The sequence below is a fragment of the Trichoplax adhaerens genome, genomic scaffold, assembly GCF_000150275.1.
Source record: "Trichoplax adhaerens TRIADscaffold_5 genomic scaffold, whole genome shotgun sequence".
Classification (NCBI taxonomy): Eukaryota; Metazoa; Placozoa; class Uniplacotomia; order Trichoplacea; family Trichoplacidae; genus Trichoplax; species Trichoplax adhaerens.
In genome coordinates, this window is record NW_002060947.1 from 6,981,045 (window position 1) to 7,004,195 (window position 23,151).

At 34.0% G+C, this 23,151-nt stretch overlaps 3 protein-coding genes across 3 annotated transcripts; all 3 read right to left on the bottom strand.

Moving 5' to 3' along the window:
• Positions 1 to 635: 635 nt before the first annotated feature.
• Positions 636 to 2,604, bottom strand: TRIADDRAFT_26102 (uncharacterized protein; the record flags this gene model as incomplete). Its single annotated transcript, XM_002113016.1, has 6 exons — positions 636 to 749; positions 1,147 to 1,224; positions 1,392 to 1,569; positions 1,741 to 1,902; positions 1,992 to 2,185; positions 2,491 to 2,604. The coding sequence occupies 6 exons, from the start codon at positions 2,602 to 2,604 to the stop codon at positions 636 to 638; spliced, it is 840 nt and encodes a 279-aa protein (XP_002113052.1).
• A 9,045-nt stretch (positions 2,605 to 11,649) lies between these two features.
• TRIADDRAFT_25351 (uncharacterized protein) lies at positions 11,650 to 15,485 on the bottom strand (the record flags this gene model as incomplete). The annotated part of the gene is made up of 10 exons (XM_002113017.1): positions 11,650 to 11,723; positions 11,826 to 12,232; positions 12,594 to 12,697; positions 12,834 to 12,972; positions 13,177 to 13,204; positions 13,452 to 13,536; positions 13,739 to 13,817; positions 13,922 to 14,022; positions 14,428 to 14,515; positions 15,391 to 15,485. 10 exons carry the CDS (start codon positions 15,483 to 15,485, stop codon positions 11,650 to 11,652), a joined length of 1,200 nt encoding a protein of 399 aa, XP_002113053.1.
• Positions 15,486 to 17,064: 1,579 nt separating this feature from the next.
• TRIADDRAFT_56826 (uncharacterized protein) lies at positions 17,065 to 22,915 on the bottom strand (the record flags this gene model as incomplete). The annotated part of the gene is made up of 19 exons (XM_002113018.1): positions 17,065 to 17,083; positions 17,194 to 17,297; positions 17,453 to 17,524; positions 18,119 to 18,172; positions 18,283 to 18,408; positions 18,561 to 18,671; positions 18,751 to 18,858; positions 18,976 to 19,048; positions 19,161 to 19,317; positions 19,451 to 19,552; positions 19,678 to 19,796; positions 19,889 to 19,944; positions 20,158 to 20,355; positions 20,780 to 20,919; positions 21,026 to 21,131; positions 21,243 to 21,327; positions 21,448 to 21,592; positions 21,737 to 22,001; positions 22,910 to 22,915. 19 exons carry the CDS (start codon positions 22,913 to 22,915, stop codon positions 17,065 to 17,067), a joined length of 2,046 nt encoding a protein of 681 aa, XP_002113054.1.
• Between the last annotated feature and the right edge of the window lie 236 nt (positions 22,916 to 23,151).

Sequence of the window (23,151 nt, forward strand, 5' to 3'; positions counted from 1 at the left end):
TCATGATATGATGATTAGGCAGATAAAATTTATTTTGCAAGTGGTAGAATTAGCTAGGAGAATTCGACATAGGCGCTTAAGAAGTGCGTAGCCGATCCGGTGTTCATAAATGAGTTATCAGTTTGAGTTTTACCACCGCTGTAAATTGACGGTAAAGAATTGCCTCCATTACACGCACTATTTCAACAACTTTCTTTAGGCCTTTCGCTCTGCAAAGCTGCCTAAGATCTTTATTCAAGTAATACACATGCAACCTGACTAAAGTATCGTGTCTGTGGATAGGGTGCTCTTGTAACTGTTTTATCATATATTGGGAAATGATGTAAAGGCACGTTTCCTTACGGCATTCAATGTACCAGCGCAGAATTGTATCAGTGATTATGGCCAAAACGCAAGGATGTTCTCTTTGTGATCTAGGTTACAAATACTGTTTACTTTCATGTTAGGAATCATACCGATATGTTGACTGTAGCAATCAATACAGCATTTTTAGAATCATATTTTACCATGAAATGGCATTTTGGTATTACTTTTGTTTTATTATATTTTACGACAATATACTGTACACTACGTAAACAATATAAAACACTATATATTATAAAATCAGTCGATTGCTATGTGTTGTATCATCTATATTACATATTATCATTACTGTCGTGTGGAGCGTTCTCAGTACTTGAGTAGGGTGCGCCTAAACCATACAAATGTCCACCGTAAACAGACTCATCAATGTCATTTTCAAAAAAAATCTGTAAATAAAACAATGAACATGAATTGGACTTTGGTATTTTTAATAACGATATACAAATACCGAATTACAAGCTCATTTTACTGGAGAACTCAATTATTAAAGGCTGTCGACTCTAGTATTTATTTCCTGGGTACAGTATATTACAAAGACATTTACTCGATTAGTTAGTACAGCAATAGTAAGCAATACTATGTACCATCGATTGACGCCATTTACTCCTACAGTACTCCTGATTTAGCATAACGTCCACAGATTGATGATTTACTAGTTACTTATACTGACTCGCAGAGACGATACGCTATGCTCCCTAGGCAATTCATATTTGATTAAACAGCCAATAAAGGTGTTCTACTAAATTCGTTATTCGAATAAGTAAGTAACTATCATAAACTTACCATCTTCATTTTAAAGAAGGTATCGCCAGTAAGCATACTGTCACTTCCAGCTTGATGCTGTGGTCCAACGCGGTCCACCTATAGTTATTTTATGTTCATAGTTATACGTACATAGTAACAGAGAGAAAAAGCATATAAAATATCTTATGATTTTATAAGTACTGTATTTTGCGTTATCTAATGTAAGTTATTGTCATGAACAATTTTCATCAATGTACTACAAGTAAAAGCAATTGATTACTAACTTGTAAGGCATCCGCGACCTCTTGTAGTCCGCCCTTCAAAGTTTTACAACTTTTCATAAGATATTTAATGTCGTAAATTGAGGGAAAATATACATGTAGTAGATCAAAAAATTCTGATTCCCCATTTGGTAAATCCGTGCAAGTCAGCAACCTCATCATATAAGCAAAGTCATAACCGCTAATGAATTAGAAATGGCATCGTTAAAAAGGCAAAGTATGCAAATAAACAAACTTATTGACATGTAATGCAGCATAATAGTGTCAGTTGGATAAGTGATAGTTAATGTAACATCCTATTTGATATCAACGCTAATATCTACTCAAATCAGCTATCGGGCAGTTAGCAAACCTGTGAAAGGATAGCCAGGTAACATTGTCAGTAAGAACAATACCGGAAGTTATAAACAGTTCAGCAAAGTGATTAGGGTCGATTCCATCCTCTTCGTGGCGTTTGAATTGAATGCCAGATCGCTGCAGTAGCTCAATGGAGTCCTGTGCAGACATGTGTTCGCTATTGCAAGAAGATGAATGTTTATTAATTGATGTAATCGAGTAGAGGATATCGACGTTTATAGTTATCATAGTTGATCATAAACTTACGAAAGACTGAACTTGAAATTGAATTGCCATGTAGAAATACCATGAGGTTTTTCACCACGTTCGTTCATAAAAGTCAAGCCAATTTGTATTATTCGTAGTATATCGACGTTACATTTCAATAAATTATATAAATAATCAGTTGGACTTTTAAAATCGCCAATGGGGCGAGCAACAACACCGGGAAATTCGGTATCCTGTATTAAGAATATGAGATACCTTTAAGATTAGATAAATATAAGCTAATGGATTTTAATTTGATTAACGTATATAGGGTAAGAGCATGTAAAGAATATCGCCTTTAGGACAGACTATCGCAGAAACGATTCTTATTTTTACTTTCATATGGTAAGATCTGCAGTACTAAATTATAATTATACGTAAACCAAGCATGACGTAATGTGCAGGTAGAGTCGGATAAGAGAATATTGAAAATGGTAAAATTGTATCGTTCGTATTAGTTACTTCGATAACAGAAAAATGGTTGCTTTGCAAAACTTACCATTCCTATGAAAGGAAAATCCTCCACAATATCACGAATTTTGTCAAATTCCTCCTCTAAGTTACTCTCCCAAATATCTTGGATACCATACTTGCTGGTTGTAGGCGCAGGCATATTATTGAAATGCCTCTGCATTGATATACGTGTAATAAAGCCAAGTTAGATTCAACTGAATCAGTTAGTATCTTTGTTATTATGATTTATGGTAGACTACTATTAATCTTTCTATATTGATAATATTTTAGGCTATTGGCTGTAATAAGAACTTTTTATGATGCATAGCGTGCTATCTATGTTAACAAGTGCAACAAAGTTGGTGCGAAAATAGGTTATCGATCTTTTAGCAGGCAATTCTATTAAAGCACGTCCTTTCCTGAAAAGGCCTTGAATGTATACATATATATATATATACTGTACTATACGCATCTAATATATAAAAACTCTGTAAATAGTCTAAAAGCCGACAATTTCCCGCTATTCAATTGGCTCTATAGTACATGATTATACAACCATGAACTCCTAAAAAAGACCTCATCGATGATGGTTACTCACTTTCATATTAGGCTATTGTCACGCAACCGCTTTGATGCTTAAATCGTCAATTGCAAAAAATGATCTATCGATGCTAATTGGAGACTGGTTTTTCAGCCAAAAAACGAATAGTAAGTTAGAAAGAAAGGACTAGACAATACTTTATAAACTGCTTTCTATAATAATTGATTTATGATGGGTTTCCCTATATCGAAAAGCATTTTTGATTCCCAAAGAAAACGTGCCAATCGTATCACTGGCCTATTGATTCGACTATAAACTAACGCTATCCTCAGTGCTTACATTCTCGTAGCCTGGATAATGCAATGTTAAATCCACTTTCTTGGCTTGACTTAATAATCCACTTTAAATTGAAAATATTTCACAGTAATCGACGCTGTCACTGGCTTGACTGATCCACAGCAAGAACTTAATGGCGGCCAAGGACTATCGTTGAAAGCGCTTACTACGCTTCTCTAGTGAGCAAGCGCAAACAACGTCGCTTCAGCTCGACTCACACGCAGGCGGAGTCGAGTGTGGTACAGGTCAAGTTTCACTACGTGGTCTATGAAGTTGAATCACAGTGGAAAACGTGATCCAGTACTATCGTGTTCACTCAGTACGGTACAGTACAGATTACTGCGAGTGAGTGCCAAGCGTCATACCATCATTGTTGTGCGTAGCGCACGGGTAGCTTCATCTACATCTGTACCGTACGTACACTGAGTCATAGACTACTCGAAGAAATACCAAGACCTACAACTCCTATGGATGGACAGACATCTGGCCTCCTTTGGTCAATCCATTGTGTCCAACATATAGGCAAGGTACGTTACGGTCCGACACGGTGCGCTGCGGTTCGATACCGTACTGTAATAATAATATTTATTTACTTATTCCGACGTTTCCAAACTTATAAATTGCAGCTTAACCAACTCCTATGGATGGACAGACATCTGGCCTACTCTGGTCAATCCATTGTGTCCAACATATCGGTACGGTACGTTACGGTTCAACGCGGTACGCTGCGATTCCATACGGTACTATACTATTTATTTATTCCGACGTTTCCAAACTTCCAGTATAAATGGCAGCTTAACCAACTCCTATGGATGGACAGACATCTGGCCTACTCTGGTCAATCCATTGTGTCAAACATATAGGCACGGTCCGTTACGGTCCGATACGGTCCGATACGGTACTGTAATAATATGTATTCCGTTATTGACGACGTTTCCTAACTTCTAAATTACAGCTATACCGAACCTACAGTACACAGTACAGCAGCAATGTAGGGTAGTAGTGACTAGCACAGTAAGGACATTAGGGCCTGTTAAGATGAAAGATCAAACTCAACTCCATTTTTGACCTATGTAAAAACTCTTTTTTTAGTATCAAATGAGAAACGAGGGCAAATATAATTTACTGCGTATTGAAAATCTCGATTATTATAGTAAATACTATATGCAGAATGAGACCGCAAGTGATTTCAGCCCCAATTTCTGCTGACTCCACGACTGTAGCCTGCTGTACATTACACTCAGTCTCCACTAAATAACAGTAATACACCAACTGCAAAAGTCACTAGCGTACTTTATTCAATATCTGGAAATAAATCAAGAATACTTCATCAGGCAAATTGTAGCATAGTCGACTATACTGCAGTATTGTAGGTATACTAGGGCCTGTCAAGATGAAAGACCAAACTCAACTTCAATTTTTGCATATATAAAAATGCAAAAATTGTCAAATGGGAGATAAGCGCAAATAACACTGTACTGCGCATTGAAAATCTCGCCACTTTCAATCAATATGATGAATGAGACCAAGACTGATTTCGGCCCAAATTTCTCGATACTCCACTACTCTGCTGTACAATTTGTAGAAAAAAAATATTTGATGATGTTACCCCTATCTACTCAGTGGACGACGTAATCCCATACATTCGATATTACAGTTTTTGCATTAATTTGTACAACATTGATCGCAAATACATAATTTGAATATCATACGTATCAACAGGTAACTTTCTAAAATAAGAGACCTATGTGTATAGGAACTTCATTCAAAACGATGAGTCTTTTTTAAGCGTTTTACTGAGAGTTGTTACTCTTCAAACATATCGAAGAAAATGAAGCATATTGCAGAGTAATACAGCAACTGCAAAACTTTCTACCGTACTCTATTCAATAGTGGGAAATAAAGGATAATTAGGGAAATTGTAGCGTAGCAGTACTCTTGCTACCATAAGGGCCCTATCAAGATGAAAGACCAAACTCAACTAAAAAAAATATTTGCCATCTATAAAATCTCTTTTGATTGTCATAGGAGAAACGAGGGCAATTATACTGTATTGCGTATTGAAAATCTGCACAATTTCAATAAATAGGCAGAATTACAAGACCGAGACTGGTTTCAACAAAAATTTCTCCATGCTCTGCTACTGTACTCTACTGGAGTACAGTACTACAATAACAGCAAAAATATTTGCCAGCATGTCCTCTAGTCAATAGCGGAAAATTATGTAGGACAGCAGCCTACTGCAGACACGCATCTATTTTCACTCAAGCACAGCTACAGTCGACCTGATTTCAATTGGATACAATTATGAACTAGTAGCAAATCGCGGCCTACTATCTATAGGATACAGATTTCCAGCCCTTTTTCCTTTAATTCAAGTGGTGGTCCAAGGATCATGTGCGGCATGACCTACGATATGAATGAGTCAGGATATGCCAAACTGCTGCATTAGTAAATATCGGATTATCTCGATATAGCAAAGCTAAGTATGGCAGACCAAAATTGGAATTCGAAATGCGAAAGGAACCTTTACGACAAGGAGGATATCCAATTTCAGGTCGATTTCAGTTCAAACATATATCTTATAATAAAGACAACGATACATAGTTATTAGCCTAATATTTTTACCGTATTTCAGGTCGTTTCCGAATTTTAAAGATGGAATAAGAAATGTTGAAATTGGCAATTTACGACAGTAATCCTAGTCATAAACGATAGATTGTTGCATCATGTTTTATCATTTTTTTAGTACCCTAACCTTTCCAGTATAAGTTTTGTGATATGAATGTTAGTAGACGAGTTGCTGTTCTAAACTCAGTTTCTCAAAGTGATTCGTCTAGGCAATGATTTATTATGGCCTTTCATTGCAACAGGAAGCACAAATAGAAACGATAATTATTTTCTTCATTATACATTTATAGTACTACTGTACATATATACAGCGTATATAAAAGATTGATGATTTTTATCTTTCACGGTTAGTTGAATCTGCAATCTCTTCTAGGTATCAATAAAAGCGCTTAACGGAAGCTACGGTAATTCTACGCTAGTAATGCAGTATCAAGCTCCCTTGTTACTGCCGGGAAATACTACAATATTAATAAGCGATACTAGACTGGTCATTGCGTCAAGATGAAGAAATAGATGTAAAACATGACTAAAGTTTATTCTGTAGATTATCTGGAAAGCAAACATGGCAACAAGGTGTAATACTTTCATTCGCATTATAGCTTAAATCCTGTCCATTCTAACTTATTCTATAATAAAGTTTGCTCGTTTTTCTACGATAGCGCCGATTAAGATGATCAATAAACGAATGGCTACTTTCACCCTACTATATTTTGACTTTAGCAAGTTTATCAACAGAAATTCGTTTTAGGTGTCATGCAGTGATATGAAAATGAGTTATAGATTACTAAACAAGATAAGGATAGGTTGAAAGAGCGTAATAATGCACGTCTTGGATGTTTTATGCCTTCCAGCGATATACCAATTTTAATCTTTCATTTTACTTTACAAATTGAAGGATGTTTCAACTCGCTAATTTATGGAGAACAAATTCGATATGTTATTTTCGCCTTAGATATTGCCGCAACTAAATTAAGCCATCTTCTCGAATGGTTGAAAGGTGTTGTTGATGAGCATTCTGCCATAGATTGTTTATATTTGGTCATATCCAACTTAAACACTTCCATTTGCATCAAAATATATCTTTGGAATAGTTTATTGACGGGGATGAAACCTCTTCTATATACGGTAGTACGAGATCTTGTAACTCGGAAGCTGATAAATAATCTATTGCGTGTCAAGACTGAATTGGACGATATAAAGAGGAGATTCTTCGATTAAAATAGTTAATTAACATTTTCACTTCACTATAGACACAAGACTGGCCATTTTCTATCAGTATTGAATCATCTTGACAACAATTTCGGTATGTTGAACAGTACTTTTCTTAATCTGTATTCACTAAAATATTCCAGTTTATGAGTTTCGTCAATAAAATTGCAAGTCATTTAAGAAAGAATGTCAGTTTTCAATAGAGTTTAAAATTTTATTTTATAATCATAGGGAATCGAAACATTTCTTCTAGGGTAACAGTCATCGCCGAGATAAAATGAATTCTCCAACGCAATGCTCACCGCAACCTTCAGGATTAGAAACGAACCGTGTTGAAGATGGAAAAGTTGAGGAAGAATGTCAACATAATCGTACTCAATTTCCCGATGTTAGTGAATGTCGAGTATCTAGTAGTGCTGGTGTTGAATCGGACGATGGAAATCGGAAGGAATTCAACAAATCGACGCAATTTCATCAATCTTCTTCTCAAGCTCATTATGGCAGTCACACTGACAAGACAGAAAGTACAGCTCAATCACCTTTGGCCGACATAAAGGATCATTCTAGTTATAGCCTTTCTCATAGCAGTGATGACAGAAAGGAAACCACTAGCGAGAAAGAAAATAGAGTTGAAACACCTACGGCTAATATTAAGGCTCATTCTAGTCATAATTATAGCACCGATGATAGTAAAGAAGCAATTAGCAAGGAAGAAGATAGAATTCAAACACCTATGGCTAATACGAAGGATCATTCTAGTCATGATGGTAGTGCTATTGGCAATAAGGAGGCTTCTAGCGAGGAAGAAGATAGAGTTCAAACAACAATGGCTAGTATTGAGGCTCATTCTAGTCCTTATGATAGCAGAAGTGATAATAAGAAAAATTCTAGCGAGGAAGAAAATAGAGTCCAAACTCCTATAAGTAATATTAGGGGTTATTCTAGTTATCATGATAGCAGCAATCAAAATAAGGAAGCTGAAGCTTTTGATATTTCCTCGGTTGAAAAAAGCGACGACGGCGTATCCACTATTGGAACAGTTACTAGCAGCACATGTGATGACGCTGATTATGATGTAATTGGATCAGATATTCAAACAGCTACTAAACAAAATTCTCAAGACATTCAATTGAAGAGCGAAATTTCAGATGATTATGCATCAGAAGCCAGCGATCCAAGTAAAAAAATGATTACGAAAGATAATGATTTAAAAAAGGTAAGTTGATTAATCGGATAAGATTAATTGATCGAAGAGGGCATCGAGTATTTTAAATATTCTTATTTACTCTTTGTAAATAGCGCACTTGTAGGTAATCGTGTTAAATGTACATTAAAAACTTTCGATTAATTATAATGCAAGCATATCGTACCGTTTTTTGAACCTTAATATTTAATAATTTAGATTTCTAGAAAGAAACATCAATCTAATAAGAGTATTGTCAACGCTAAGAAGAGAAAATGGCCTTATGACGATAATGGCAATGAGGGAAGTAAGCGAGCAAAAGTGGATGAAAGCACAGGTATGAAGAAAAATAAGAAAAAATCATCTACTTTCGTGTTTGAAGACAAGAAGAAACCTATCATCTCCCTACCTTCAATACCAATTGATTATTTATTAATTGCTGGCGCGAAAGATGACATGCCATTAAAATTGATACAAGGTATAGCTCGAGGTGATGCAATTAAACCTAAAAATCGATATTATCGTATTAATATTGAAGGCCAATCACTCGGTCGTGTACCAACCAGCACTCAATTTAAGAATATGATGATTATGATGGGTAGTTTGCGCGAAATAGAGAATCCAAGCACTTTAATAGCAGCAATTGAATTTGGATTTTGCTACATCAATCGAAATGATGTAGTGAGAAAAAATTTATCACATTCAGAAGTTATAACAGCTGCCAATTTTCTATCTTGTGTTAATGGCCTTCAGTATCCATCACGTGGCAAAAGTCAAGCTCCTAATCCAAATCGGCGTTCAATTGATTTTTTGTTTAGTCCTTCATTTCATCCGCATTTTGGTCATCAAATATTTAATCAAATTATACGCAAGCGTAATTTACTAGATATGGAATCTGATCAATTTGCTGAATCGACTGATGAATACTTAACATTTGAAGTAATGATAAATAATGATTCACGTAATGTTTATATATTTAAGCAGCAACAGCAATCAGACTCGAACGATGGTAAAGACCTCAGTAATGATCATGCAATTATCGAAGAGCGTCCAGTGAATAGCTGGTTGGCAATTCATTTGGCTCGAGGTAGTAGTGCTGATTTCGATATCAAATACCATATTTTCAACATTAAGCGTAGCGCATGTCATATTGATTGCCCACTAGTCATTAATCAGTTGGGCCAAATTAATGAGCCGATCAAAATTAAAAAAAAATTTCGGAAATTAGTTACCAATGTCAAAAAAGTAAACACTGCATATTATCAAAGCTCAATTAAAACCTGTAGTAAAACCGGCGCAAGCAGTAAATTTTGGGATACTGCTATTTTGACGGTACAAGAAATAACTGATTATGAAGATTATAATGTTAAAAAGGGAACATTCAGACATGAAAAAATGACGGTGAAAGGAAAATTGGAGTTAGATGTTGAAGATTGGTTTATTTGTAATGATGAAGGCCTATTAACTAATGCTGCCAAAGAATTTTATAAATTAGGCATTGAAGCTGCTAACGTGTGCAAGTTAAATAAGAATGACAAAGGACGTAAAGCCAAGACGTGTTGATGATGTATAAATGTAAAAGTATATTAACAGTTATTGCTTTCAATTCGTTGAAGAAAATATAGGCAGTAATTTATAATTCTTCTGAAATGATAGCTTATACTTATCATTATTATAAAGGAACAGTGTAGCCTATTGCTATTCTAAATAAATTTCATTACTGGCGTTAGCTTTGGCAATTTGTGAATTGAGACTACTATGCAAACCAAATTGAGATAGTGCCTAAATTTTACAATATCAGACAGTAATAAAAATGTTGCATCTTGTTATTTAATAGCGGCTTTAGTAAAAACTGATCAATATCAGTCATGGTGACTTTTTTCTGCTAGCACGTTTATCTCTACATGTTCATTACTTTGTTTATTTGATAAAACTTTATCCTTTATAATAAAAATATGTTAATTAACCTATTGAATTCACAGTATTTGCTAAAAGAGTGGAAATAAAATTTAATACACTAGTAAATATGTGTACTACTTTATCCAACTTATTCGATAGCCTTTATCAAGCTATAATAGCATTCAGAGGTACTGGTACTTACATACAATTATTGAACACGTATAAATTATTAGCTAAATGCATTTCAATTCTAACTGTACTTATAGTAACTTTAGGCTCCTTTTCTTGTAATTCAGCTGACAAACAAGTCCTACTTTGAGTATATACGGTTTGTAGATTAATTTCAGTTACAGTTTTTACCTTAGTGGGTACTGAATTGTGTGAGTTTAATGAATGGTAGGTTATAACAGCACTTTACATAGCGATTATTATCGTAATTAATGTAGAATATTTAGATTTATGAGAGGTCTAGCATTGATTAACGATCGCTGTGGTGTTGTTAAGAAAATTTTCGGTCGAATGCAACCAAACATCTGATGATATATGGCATTTATCATCAAGAATACTGATAATCATATTACAATTATGCTAGTTACAATAGCAATTAAGAATTTTTTGAAGATTGACTCTAATACAAATTTATTAGTCTAAATGAAGGCACATATAAAATCGAATGTTGCTATACATTTGTTCGTATTTACGTTAGCCACATGAGGTTTGTAAATCTTCAGTCATCAAACATCATTTCTTGTATATACTTTCCATTTAGTAAATAAAATTCACAAATATCATTATCCTTATCCCTTTGATATCGATGATCTGTATGCCAGGGTGCATGTCAACTCTATTGACACATTATGACACTCAATGTCGTAATAAAATATAAACTGCATTTGGATGATGTTTATAAAATCGAGCTTTTAAAACAGATGCAAGTTTTACTGCCTGAAATTGTTATTTCTTCATAGCATTGTTGCTTAAAATTTGAAAATCTATACAATAACAATTTCGTAATATTGTTTACATATAGTTTCAATATAATGTAGCAAAATGTCATAATAAAAATGTTATGATTATATCATAACAATAAATACCGGATATATTCATTTACTCAACTCAATTATCTCTGACCAATAGAGTAATATGAACAAGATATGACATCAAAAGTATACAAATAGTTATATTAACCGTGTTCACAAGTTAAATTTTTGGAATTTGTATATTAACTTTGGTACTAATAGTCGCTGCCGTACTAGAATTTGCGTCCCTAGCATTCACTTTGAATTTGTTGGTACTTTTGCTAACGCATCCGAAATTGCTTTACTGTAAGTAACAAACGGTGTCGATTTAGTACCCAATAGTTAGTTATGGTTATTTAGCAACATTCCTACATGTATACAGCATAATTACCGAAAAACATGAAGCTTAGTTAAGAAGGCATCAACATGGCCACATCCAACTAAATAACGGATTTCACAACCTTGTAATAAAGATAAAATACGTACGCTCGCACAGTATAATTATTTAGGCACGTTCTACTGGATGATCGGAAATATCTTGGATACAAATATTAAATACTAACCTGGCCATATATCTTCAAGACTAGTGGCGTTATTTCTTGGAATATAAGCATCTTTTTCGGCAACTACAGCTATTATGCTGGATGTATCAACCGGGCACGGATACTGTTGCAAATGCGTTACTTCATCAAAGACGTACTTTGTAATTTCGATAATATGTTGTCTATCACGGTCAGTTTGCGAAGATCTTTTTAATATATTTCTTCCTTTGGAAAGCCAGTTTTGTTTTTCAGTAGTAGTAAACTCCTTAGGTTGAATTAAGGTTGACTTGATATCATCAGCAGTAGCTCTATAGGTAACGTCATCGATAGCTTCGTCAAAACAATTAACAATTGATGAATCTAAATAATGCGGGTAACATTCGCCAGGATCAAATTCACTAATAAACTGAATTTTTGAATCTCCCAGGCTATTATTGATTGGAAAGTTAAAGGGGAAGTTGGCTCGCCGTTCCTAATATTGGTTTTGCATCGAATCAATTATTGCATATTATACCCTAATTCCAAAACATCTGTGCCAATCTTATAAGAATATATTGTAAGCAATTACGTACATGAATTTTATTCAAATCTGAATAAAGAGATGATTCTTCAGATGCGGATCTAGATTCATTATATTGCTTTTCCAGCAATTTCCAGTTACAGGATCTCGTCATCACACCCTAGTGGCAATAAAATTATTCAACTTCAGTTAGATGGTTACCGTACAAAGACGCAATCCGTCAATTATTGGAAAGATCATTTTTAAAAATAAATTTGTTCCATTGAAACTAGGTCTTAACTACCTCAGTAAATGCTATCGAGGCTGTGCTCCACGATAAACAAGGTACTACAGCTACAGACTCGGGCCACGCAGTAGCAGCTAAAGAAGCCATCTGACAGCATTATTTCGATATAAGATTCATATTTTAAGTCATACTATAATTGCAATTGACGTTATCATAATAGCATAGTGTATCACCAATAAGAAGAGCTTGAAATTTTAAATAAAACATATAAATTACTATTTACATGTCCTCCCATGGATATTCCATGAAGACAAAGTGGCCCAAAACCCATATTTTGACACCAGTGTAGCAAAACAGATGATTCCAATACCAAAGCAATTCCCATTAGGAATAAGTCCGCAACGTACTTTAAGCTTGACCGTCTAGATATTGACACAAAGAAAGTGCATACATATAATCGTATAGAAAATGTTACTATCATTGAAAGTAATAGTTAATAACCAATACTTTTGGTTAATTTTACAATTTATGATTGATTTGGAATGTAATATCTTATCGGCCTCAATTATATGCACTACATTTTAAGATGTGCTTCGACTATTGTTCGTTTAAGCTACTGCGCTTACCGTTGTTCTTTCGGCTTTCTGACTCCGTCTGTATTAATCAAAGTTAAGGTCATCTTATTATATATAATTATATATGCTGAATAAAAATATTTAATCGAAAGTTATGGTGCAAGAATGACCGCAAACTGATGGTTTATGTCTCTTTACAGACATACATTACATACACATATACATGCTATTCAGAGAGTGTAAAATGGTGTTAGGTTTTATGATAGCATTTCTTGCGATTTATCTTAACACAATAACAGATGAATCAATTTGAGTAGTCTGGATACAGTAAGGGTTTTCTAGCAGTATTGAGCCTATACCATATTCTTTAAGTAAAGGGATAGCCATTAGGTGACGACGACGCCAGAAAAACTGTTTGCAACATAAATCATCAAATCAAATCACTGTTCACTTGAAAATATTTTTAACCTAATATTGCTTAATGAGATATTACTATTACTTAATTACTAGCGTAATGATAATTTACGAGTGTTATGTTCGTATGTTGTAGACCTCTACGATAATTATGCACATTATATAGTACTGTATATGGACGAAAGTTGGATGTACTAACATGATCTCCAGTTCCTGCCAAGTGTATACACATAGGTTTCTTATCGGTGTTCCAATTTTTTGGTAACACAACTTCAAACCTGCAAGTGAGAGAAAAATTTTAAATTTTACTCTTTAAGCATTTCTTTGAAGCTATTATACAGCTTATTAAATCATAAATAAATTAGCTAAAATGAGATCATACCGAGCAGTTTTAATTTCTTCTAACATGGATGGGCCAAAGAATTCAACAATTGGAGATGTAAAATGTCCTTGCAGCACTTCATACGAATTATTTTTGATCCTCTATGACCAATAATTATACCAGCTCAATTTTAGTATACGAAGGTAAAGTAGATCACATCGAAAATTTCTTAAGGTATTTCAGGGATACAATATTAAATCTTTCTCATTAGTTATATCGATGTAAAAGCAATTACTTCATACTGTGTCGATAACTGCTCAATATTCAATTGGCATCATTATATTAATTTTCAGCACTTTACTGTTAGACAACTTACTGTACATGTTAACAATTTATGATAGATATCTATCGAAACAAAGTTAAGGTAAATATACCCAATTATGCGCTTAAAGATTGCAGGTACGTCAGATATAATCGTAATGAAACTGCATCAAATCAAACGATTAAGCTAACTAGCAGGGTTACAACGTTAGTTAATAAGCATTTAGCAGTAATAATCTAATTACCTTATCTATAGTTACTGGATGATTTGGTGATACCAATTTGCGCCACTTGCTTGCGTCTACCGTAGCATCATTGCGAAAGGAAACAATCCTGCAATATGTTGTTGATTAAAGTAATTAGAAAAGAAATAGATTTTAAAGAAAACATCGCCTTGCTCTATTCTTATTTATTAATTGCTCGTGTAGGGCATTCCACATATTATAATTTAGTTCACCAGGTACAAGATAGCAAACGGTTCCACTAATTTATTAATGCTGGACAGCAAATAATGCACGGAGCTGAAACGAAAACTATAGGGATTATACGGCACTGCACGCCTTAACTATACTATGCAGACAGTCTATTACTCTCCTAACAAACTCGTCTAATGCCCCACTAGCTTGAGTAAATATTCAATCTGTCATGTAGACATTAATATCTATTTATGGTATATCGATCTGGTAACGCAGTAAAGGTGCTAGAATAGGGAAATCCCAATCAACATTAAGGTGTGTACGCCTAACACGGTAGCAATGTTAGTTCTATCATGATAGAACCTGTTGAGTAACATGATACCTTTCTTGACTGCCAGCATTGTACAAAATTTTTGACCATCCCATTACAGAATCAGTTGTATAGCATACTCTTGTACTACAAGTAACTCCATGCAAAGATGGCAGCACATCTATACTGCTTCATAGTAGCAGAAAAGCAGGCTTCTATCATTTACTCCCATCTACACATCACGAATAGCATTGAAATCAGATCAAATCTATCAAAGCAAAAGTACTGTACACATGATAACGGTACTGTTGCAAGTACGAATCGCATCGAGCTGGGTTTGCTCGTATAATCTAAAGGCAAGATTTCTATGCTATACTGAATAGTAGTAAATTATTGATCCAAGTTATGATTGCAAATAGAAGCAGAATTGAAAGGTTTCCAAAGCTCACTCAGGAAATAAACGTTATACTATTCATTTATACCTTCGCAATAAGTCTACATCGCCCCATCCAGAAGTAAAGTACTTGGCAATAATGATCCGACGATATAACTGATCAAATTTGGATGCAGTTGTCATGATGAGGAGATTCTAGTCAAGGATGCAGTCCACGTCTACTATTGAATCCGCTGGCTGACTTGACAATTTGATTAATCCTAGAGGGAGATTTCTCAATTTAGCTTAGTTTCCAATGTACTTTTCTACTCGATTAGACTCTGCAAGATGACTGGATTTCAGCTAAGGCAACAGCTGGGAAAACGAGGTCCCAACCAGGCCAGCAAAGAATCGGCCCAAAAGGCCTTGGACTTTCAATGCTTATAGTCGCCATAGTTGCTACTGTATTGCGCGCGGTCAGGAGCTACTGGACACTAAGTTATTATGAAAAATGGATTAGTCTCGGTTAGCAAGGGTTATTACTCACTTTGTGGGTTGGGTGGAGGCATGCGCCATACAGTACGGTCTTCTAGAGCACTTTAACGCATGCGTCGATTTCGATTGGGTAAAATGGTGGCCAGCAGGTTGGCTGGCGATGGAGGCTGAAAGTGCTTCAAAGTATACAGGCCTACGAGATATTTCCTGATAATTATAATGTAGATACTCGTATATTACATCCAATTTATCAAGTATAGAAATTAATGTTGGTAAACATTAGCCTATAGCCTATTACGAATTAATATACGCTAGAATGTTCCCCGTGGCGCATAATTAGATATGGAATGATTCTTCGATATGAAATGTAAAATAGCAAATCGATAAACAGAACTGCAATAGTTCATTGCTGTAGAATGGTTTCGCTATAATCATCTTGATATTGAATCTGACAGAAATATCAATTGAATGGGGAAGTCAGTGCCGTAAAGATGATCTAATCGCAACGGTACACTATTGGCCTTGTTTGCGCTTTTTATGCCCTTAGATAACGAAAAATTCAGTCATAAGAGTACAAGGTTTATAGCACCAATGGGAAATGTTTCGCTACGTACATGAATTTAACAGATAGATAAGCAGAACCACTATATATAATCATAATTTCTCGGAGAATTTGTTCGCTATAAATTTGATATTTAGTTCTGACTAAATTTCAATTTGACGCTACTTTTATCTAATATGAGCTTTGAAGTTGCTTTATGCGCGTAAATGAATCATATACGTATAAAGGCATGTGCAACCACTGGCATTGGAATTTGATCATACAGAATTCACGGATCGATGTAAAATATTTACTGCAAATTAAAGGGTGTACTAAGGATCTTTCCCTTTATCGTCTTCGTACTTGATCCAAGCCTTATTCCATCTGCTGACATGGAAAGAATATAATCACAAGCGGAAACCAAAATAGATGAAAGTTTTTCAATAATGCAATAACGAAGCTTATAGCCAATTAGGCCCTAATACGTGTTTCTACAATTTTATTGGTATATACTGTAGCTTGCTACTGCAAATAAAAGCTTTTAAAATATACAGTAAGAGGCAATATAGAATTGTATTAAATGCTATAGTTCGTAATATCTCTTATTATAATTATCATCTTCAAAAATGACTATACATCAAAACCGATACTTGTATTTCACAAATTATAGCGTTGCTGCTTAGAATCAGTTTTACTACAAAAGCGTAGTCTACGTATATAAGACGGCTGTAGTGTAAACGCTCTTCGTTAATGACCCTTATTCTTCCTATTGATCGCAAAGTCAAAGTAATAATTATTATTATGATTTGTGTTATTAAATTACAATCGTTATACCCGTATGATGCTTTAAGAATAGTAGTAAGATAGACAGCTTACTTTTTGCCAGTCTTTGGTCTTGATTTATTTGCAGCTTTACGAACTGGTTCTTGCAACGCTTGCGAGTTATAGGATAGGTAGACTTTGGATAAATCAATTTCAAGCTATTATAAATTATTAAATAATAGGATACTGTTAAATTGTTCCGCATATTACCTTTAAACACATTTTTAATACATCATTTCCATAACACAGTATAATTAATGACTTCATACTATCAGCTAACATAATCAATAGAACGTAAAAATTATCTACATACCTCAGCTGGTACATTTTTATCAGGTGATGGAGTCCTTTTTCTCATATTATTCCCTGTATAGGCAACACTTCGCTAAAATATTGTAATCATAATAGGTAGCAATTAGCTGAATGTTTGCGTAAACTTAAGATTCTAGTGTCGTTTGTTAATCAATTAGAGGTTTAAAAATATTGCATTGTGAGTATATGAAAGTTCTTTTCATAGGATAGGCTCATATATCATTATGCAAGTTAAGGTAAGGCAAAATACGAGCACAATATTCTAAAGTAAAGTATTAAAACAGTTATGTGAGATAAGTAAGTTTAAAGTTTACTCAAGATAACTATTATAGACTGCTATTATATACGAATAAATACATGCTAAACGAATTAAAATCAGCTGTACGTCTTGAAGATGATTTCCAGTAGCACACAATGTCAGAGTACAAACATAACTAATAATCTCGTACGGACGGTAGCACATTAGGCACAAGTCTGAGCAGATTTAGGCTATTAGTAATCTTATTAGAGACCGATACCTCTGATAATAAATAAACTAAGCTGAAGAAGGCTTTAACAATCTCAAAGTTTTAAAAAATATCTACGTTAGCTATTCTCTATCGGCGATAGTTACAACTAGTATTATGTATCTAAAGTCAAGTGTGAATTTATCTGTAAAAATTCTTACCAGTTGCCAATCTCCCATCTCTTCGCTCCATGCCATATTGGATTCGATTAGAGTCTAAACATAGGAATTAACGGTTATGTTACATGCTATTTAATACAGATTACATTTTATCTATATTTTACAGTTAATATATTACAGCCTTACAAGACATTAGAATGCCTTACCTGGCAATCGATTGGTATAAAGTTATCAATTAATACGCTTTGCATTTGAATGTCACGCGTTAACTGTTTAATATTTAGCATCATATCTTCTAATTCTCTTTCATGTTCTTCACGAAGATCTTGTAGCTTTTAGAATCAAATATAATTAAATTCATTATTCTGAAGTTAACATAAGATAAGTTTAAAAATATCTGGATTGGATTTGCTTGTATATTTGAAAATGGTAAAATTATACCAGGCATAGCAAAATCAAACTTTTATGTCTTTAGTGTCTCTACCTCGGCTTTAGCTGAATCGTAAGATTTCTGTAATTTTTTCAATTTTTTAACTACACCTGCGGCTCCCTCTTGTAAATTGCTATATTTTTCATCTAGATTTTCGTATTCAGCCTATTAATTTATAATTGGTAGGATAATTTATTTAAATCTGCCATTGATTTTAAAGAAATTGCAATGTAATTTGCCCTACTTCAGCTCGTTGAATCTTTTCCTCTAGCAATTTTTGCTGTTGTTGACGATCAGCTAATTCTTTGGCTGATTCTTCCAATAACTGTTCTTGTTCTTCAGCTTTTTCAAGCTAAGTATGGTAAATACAATATTTCAGAATTTAATAGTCTGCTTGTAAATGATCCATCAACCACGATATTAAAAGCCTTCATAACATAAAGTTAAATAAATCGATAATCATTATTACCAGATTTACGCCACCGACAATAACTTTCTTTTCCATTGATCGAAGTTTTTCTGTTAACGCTTCATGCTCTTTCCTAGTTGTCGACAGATATTGAATAATAGTTTTAAACGATCGTACATATTTATAAATATAATGAAGATTTAATTAACAAATATATGTCAGAAGTATTGTCCAAAGTAACATACTGAGCATCTTCAATTGCTTTTTGGCGTTCCTCTAGCTGATTCGTTACAGCTTGTCTTTCTGTTTCTGCCATATTTGTTTTTTCTTTTAGAGCTGCTTTCTCTTCTTCAATTTGCTTCATCATAATTTCTCGCTTGCCAGGAGATATTGGTCTCTTCCCTACACAATAAAGGAATATTTATTAACGTATAATACATTTGTTAAAAGGAATAGCAGAGAGCAAGATCCAGTAAAAATAGATCAACTCTTATGTGCTTATACTATAAAGAAATGAGGGGATAATTAGTTTAACCTTTTTTCTTTCGTCTTCGACGAGGTTTAGGTTTACCGTCTTCTCCTATTTCTTCTTCGCCTGAATACTCTGATCCCTCGGAAGACCCTTCCTCATATCCCTCTATCAACACAACAAAATACGCTTGTTGATTAATTAAAAGAATTCATAGTATATGATCATTGCAAGTATTTTATTATAATGTATCGCAAACAAGATGCAAAAATCAAAAAATAAACTCTGATTACCATTTTCTAGTTGTTTCTTTAATTTTTCAATTTCTTGCTGGAATTGTCTCAACATAGCATCTTTAGGATCTTCATTAATTTTAGCATGATTTTTAATATTTTTTGCTCTGTTTGCGTATCTATATAGAAATAGTTGAAAAATTTTAATAAAGATATGATTATTTCGTAGATAGCACTAATAAAACCTGGTTATTATAATGTCATAGCTTACCTTAAAGTGCTTATTGACTCTTCAACGTTATATATCGATGGTCCAACAGTAGCAATCTGAGGAAAAATTTTCATATAGATACATTTTAGTCTTATCTTGTATGACTAATACAATGGCAGCTTATTTACTTTAATCTATCTGTAGCAGATTAAACTGATAGATTAATAAAACAAATCCAGCGTTCATAACTGTAAGTTTAGATTTTCTTATGTTATACGATAAGTGTACTTGATGTTATTTTGTTCTGTAATGATCTATGTTAAACTTACCATAACCGTTTTTGCATTGCCACCTAACGAGTCTTGTAATAAACGTGTTAACTTAGAATTTCGGTATGGGATATGTGTACTTCTCCCGTCAACTAGTGCCGAAATAACATTTCCTAAAGTTGACAAGGATAAATTAATTTTGGTTGCTTCTTTTAGTCGAACTCCAGTTGCTCCAGTTTTAGTCTGTCTTTCAGAACCCTGTAGACGTAAAAGTGCGCTCATAAATTAAAGGCGAGAAAATTAAAGCTGTCTTCATTCTACAAACGTATTTAGGTTATGTAAGTAGGATTTCAGATGGTTTGTAGACGTAAAAGTACGATCATAAATTAAAGACAAGCAAAGAAAGTAGGATTTCAGATGGTTTGTAATTTATTATTACAGTTCAACTTGGATAATTTCACTTTTCAAACTCGTAAACAATAGCGAAAGTTTAAGGCAACAAAAATAATTCCACAATGGGTAAGATGTAAACAAGCATTAGTGAAATAAGATTAAATGATATAAATTGGTCATTAAATGGCAGAATTTGTATCGCGATATTATATTTTGTAAAAGTTTGATTTCATTTGTACATCAATGATTTTACATTGTATGTTCGTTTTATCAACTTCGACTCACTTACCGCTAGATCAACTAAGTGGAGTTTACCAACTCGAACATGTTGTTCGCCATCAGGCCCTTTTTCACTGCATTCAACAGTGATTGAAAATATGGCATGAGATCGAGAAGATTGAGCATTCATATCTGTAGCACCTACAGATCCTAAAATAATTATAATTGTGAGGTTATTCATAGCAAAATAACTATTTGATTGAGCAATTATTGAAAATAATGTGCTGTATCTCGTCCCTATTTCATATCTACATACTGCTCTTATTCCCTATATTCATAATTTTATCCATATCATCGGCATTATTAACCACAAAAGCAGATAAATCTTTTACGTAGACGCCTACGTCCGGACGTTCTTTTACCTATTAATACATTTATTTTATACTCAAATTTTTCAGGTACGTCGGATTTGATGGTTTATTTAACAATTTGAACATGAGTTTTTGAATAAGTCTCTAAATTAGAGATTGTACCTCAAGTCTAGCGTTTTGATCTTTGCCTAATAAATCACGAACTTCTTCATTATAAATTTCCATATAGGAAACCCTAACTAGAAATCTGTTCAAATATCGTAGAACAAATTTTCAGTGTGGGATCAATTCATACAGAGATTTACTATTTAAAGTCTTGATGTCTTAGAATTTTGAAAATGGTGGATTATATCATATTAAGGCAAACCTGGCATCTCCTTGTGATTTTGCAATATGTCCAAATATATGTGCAAACGAATTTGGAATAATTCCTCTTAGTTCAGGAGTCGAGCGAACCCCCTCCATAGTAAATGTTTTGCCTGTACCCGTTTGACCATAAGCGAATATCGTGCCTGGTAGAAAGAGAAATACACGTATAGTGCGTGAGCTCAACATATAAGAAAGGCGTAAAAACTGAATTTAGAGCATGGAAACAAATATTTTGTTTTGATATTAGACCAATAAATGCGCTATGACTAAGTTAACATTATCATTACCGTTATAGCCTTCTAATACTGATTCGACTATCTTTCTAGCAGTTTGATTGTATACATCAACTTGCTTTGAATCAGATCCAAAAACTGTATCGAAGGTGAACGTTTTGGAACCATGATCTCCAGTGCGGCTATGTTCGGTATTGAGTGTTACTGTTCCGTTAGCTTCATTTACTTTTATTACGTGCGCTTGACGATCATTCTTTTCCTTTTCGTTTAAGGGTCTGCATCGGACAGCTACTTGCACATTATCCACTTCTTTATTTGACTGTGGTTAAATGAAAAAGCAATTGAGTCTACTTGAGTAAGCTAGGAAATTTGGATAATGGTATGCCAGAAACAACGTTAGTAACATGTATTGAAGACGGGATGTAAAATAATGCTGTTAAACGCAAAGAGAAATTTATAAAATGTATCTAATGCAATATAGCCAATAAAATGCTATAAGTAAAGTGATACTTGGTATTATCAAAATGAGAGAAGAGAGAATGTAGCAATAAGCTATTGCAAAATTACTACAGCTTTTGTGCAATTTCGCTAACTTTATGGCAACCTAATCTAAGATTTGGAAGTTACTGTAGAGATATCATTCTAGTAAAAGCAAGAAAGCGAAAGGCAAGGATAAATCCTCAATTAGGAACTAATTCGGCTTATTATAAAAAAAATGATGGCGTTACTTTATTCTACTAGAACGCTTTAGACGTGTGGAGTAAAATAATTTTAAAGCACATCTTGCAAGATTTTAATAACTCGAATGATATATATATATAATAATTATTATTGCTACAGTAGTTTGACTGGTTATTTGGATAGAATATTGTAATGTGAATGAATAAAGGTATCAACATCATATCCACTGAATTCGTGATGTATTGGGTAAAGTGATTGACACAGGTTGAGAACAGTATGCTCTTTAGGCAGGCTGTCATAATGTCATTCTCTTTTATTTTGACGTACCCACATTCAATGTTGGTGATGTACGCGTGTGCTTCGATTTTAAATAATGCGACGCTATCTTGGCATAGTCCAGCAATTATAATTATTAATGATAGTAATGTAGTAAATTGCTGAGCAATATCGATCCACTTGCAGTGAATGGTTAAAGTATGATGTTGACAGTGATAACGCCGAGTGTGATCATTTATTGATCGTCTGTAGTAGTTCGAATGTACATACCGGCATTTTCAACAGATTAGTCCTTCCTTGAGTGGCGGCAAGTTTAGGGGTATTACCGTGAAGCTACAACTGAATATAAAAATTTAAAATATATAAGAAATTGCTTCCCCCGGAAGCTAAATTATAATAGGATGGTTTTAGGCCAATGGAATGTTATCCAATTTTGAATCAACATATCTAGGGATACATCGAATGACATTGAGTGGCGATACTGTACAACGCTAGCGTAGTACAGTATCGAA